The 3,116-nt window shown below is 30.5% G+C and overlaps 1 protein-coding gene across 1 annotated transcript; it reads left to right on the forward strand.

Moving 5' to 3' along the window:
• Positions 1–729: 729 nt before the first annotated feature.
• LOC102595488 (protein GPR107-like) lies at positions 730–2,040 on the forward strand (the record flags this gene model as incomplete). Its single annotated transcript, XM_006340450.1, has 1 exon — positions 730–2,040. A coding segment is annotated over exon 1 (1,311 nt), but the record flags the coding sequence as incomplete, so codon positions are not given.
• Between the last annotated feature and the right edge of the window lie 1,076 nt (positions 2,041–3,116).

Raw genomic sequence — 3,116 nt, forward strand, 5'->3', positions numbered from 1 at the left:
TTTCCTCTTTCATCTATTTTAATTTTTTTGTCCTACTTTTTTTTAATCTGTTTCAAAAAGAATATCTCTTTCCTTGTTATCAACTCTTTAATTTCAATATTACATGTGACATGTTTAATATTACAAGATTAAAGAATATTTTGATACATTTGACATATCTTTAATTTAAGACCACAATATTTAAAAGACTTCTTTACTTTCTTAAACTCGGTGGCAAGTCAAAATAGGACAAAAAATTTAAAACACAGAGAGTATTATTTAAGCATTAATCATATAATTGATACTCAAAACAACGAAAAAAAAAAACTAAAATGTGGTGTAGCATTTAATGACTAAATTTCTGCAATTAGAAGATTGAAGAAATTAGATGAAATTTACTCTTAAGCTTAAATTAATAGTAGTTATTATATAGAAAATTCCTTTAACTACCTTTCATTTATTTTCTCTTTACGTCCCTATTGGTTCGGATCTACTAAAGTTTAAATTATTTTCAAACTTCATTTGTGGTAATGCTGAAAATTTTGCTTAAAGACAGTTTTAAGTGCGATTAGTGAGAGTAATTAAGAATTGTGCTCCTTCAATTAGACTATACAAGAATACATTTCTTTTACATTGTCATTTGTCACTATTTTTAGTATTTTACAAATTTCTAGTTAAAACAGAGAAATAAAAGAAAATAAATATTTTAGTCCTATCATGCTATAAAAAAATTCAAGTAATAAGCATATTATGGAAGATGTCAACTATGTAAGATGCTTAAAGTTTCTACAAGCATTGTTCATTATATTTATATCAAGTTTTAAATTTTCAACATGTGAAATCAAGAATACACACATTGTTGATGATTCTAGGCAAATAATATTGATAGAGAGATTTGGTTTTGCACCTGATGGGCATGTTACCATTTCTCTAGATCATGTTTATTGGAGATCAGATGAACCAGCTGCAAAGCTATATCCTTCTTCCATGGGATTTTGCCTTGTTAGAGATGTATCATTTCCGCGACTCTTGAATGAGTCCATTTATACAGAGAACTTTTGTGTTTTATCTAGTAAGTATGTAAATCTTGTCTTTAGATTTGACAAGCTTGGCCCTGATTCATCCTACAACACATCAACCACAATCGACGAGCCTGATGAGTATAATTTGATATTTGGCAATTGTCAAAAGGAATTTCTTGTGACAATGAATGTGCATACTGAAATATACAATGTGAATGATAATGGAGAGAAAGATTTTCTTCCTGCTGGTCAGACTATATTGCCTAAATTATATTTCCTTTTATTCATTGTATATTTTGTATTTTTGGGTATATGGGGATTTATTTGTGTTAAACAGAGGAAAAATATTCACAAGATTCATTTGATCATGGCTATGTTGTTGGTTTTCAAGGCGTTGAAGTTGATATGCGCCGCAGAAGACAAGATGTACATTAGAAATACAGGGAAGGCTCATGGTTGGGATGTGGCATTTTATATTTTTGGATTTTTGAAAGGTGTAACACTTTTCACTGTCATAGTTCTTATTGGAACTGGTTGGTCATTCTTGAAACCTTTCCTTCATGACCGCGAAAAAAAGGTTTTAATGTTTGTGATCCCTTTACAAGTGATCGAAAATATAGCTTCGATTGTGATAAGTGAAGGTGGACCTGTTGAGAAGCATTGGTTAGTATGGAATGAGTTGTTTTTGTTAATAGATGTTATGTGTTGTTGTATTGTACTAGTCCCAATTCTATGGTCTATTAAAAGCCTTAAGTTGGCATCAAAGAATGATGGAAAAGCAGCTGAAAATCTCAAGAAGTTGACACTTTTTAGGCATTTTTATGTTGTCTTGATTGTGTTCTTGTATTTCACTAGATTTGGAATTGCTATGATTGAAAGTGTAGTAACTTATATGCATGAATGGGTTACTATTGTTGCTGCTGAAGGTGCAAGCTTGATGTTCTATATGTTTATATTCTATAATTTTAAGCCAATTGGGAAAAATCCATATTTGGCTATTCACAAAGATGACGATGATGAAGAAGGAGAAGAAGAAGAAGATGAAGATGAAGATGATGATGATGATGAGGAGGAGATTGCATAAGAATTTGTCCATTAAAGTGCAAGTCTCTTTGGCAACATAGGTGGACCTTCCCTCACATAAAATTGTACAATTATTTTTTATTCATATTTATTTTGTTTTTTGGACACTTATTAATGTTTGTAGAATATGCAATTCTTTTAGTATGTCAAGTTCTTATAGAAGAAATTATTTCCATGTTGTGATGCACTTTCCCCCCAAAATATTACGTACTACAACATGTGCAAAGTAAAGATATAAAAAGCTAGATAGAGGATAAAATAATTGAGTTATTTATTTTTCTTAGATGAAGGATTTTAAATTGGTTAGCTAATCGTTATGTCGCTTGATTTTAACTTAGACTTCTACAATTCCTAATGGAGTAGAAAAAACTAAGGGTATGTGTAAAAAGTCACCTGATAATTGGATTTGGTGTAATTATTATGATAGTAATTATACAACTTAGTAATTAAACAATATACTAATTATGATGACCTATTTATTTTTCATAGTGTGTAATTACATAGTTAGGTTGAATTTTAACTAAGACATTAGAAAATCTTAAATGTTTTGCCCGAAAGAATACCAAAGGCCCTTGAAAATTTAACTCAACTTGAATTCTTAGATTTCTCAATTAACAAATGTTAGAATTCAAATGTTCTCGTGAGTATCCCATTCTTATTTTCTTCTCGATCATCATAATATTATTTTGAGCTTTGGGTATTTATTTGATTTTGTTATAAGAAGGAATCAGGAAGTCACGACGAAGGCAAATGGATTGACAATAAGAAGTTATAAGCAGTTCTTCTTTAGCGCTCTTTAATATTTCTCTCCCATTTGTAATGACATTTCCCATCGTTATAGTTATTTAAGACCATATTACCCTGACATAGGTCCCCACAGGTTGAAATTGGAAAAAAATCAAACAATAAAATAAAATGGGTAAACTGCCTTGGCTTCGTCTATAACAAAGACCTCATTTACTATAGTGAAGGGTGGTTCTGTAACAATTCGATCAGTCGTTACTAAAGGACACCTCGAGCAGAGTCCCAAAA

The sequence above is a fragment of the Solanum tuberosum genome, unplaced genomic scaffold (genome assembly GCF_000226075.1).
Source record: "Solanum tuberosum cultivar DM 1-3 516 R44 unplaced genomic scaffold, SolTub_3.0 scf00018, whole genome shotgun sequence".
NCBI lineage: Eukaryota > Viridiplantae > Streptophyta > Magnoliopsida > Solanales > Solanaceae > Solanum > Solanum tuberosum.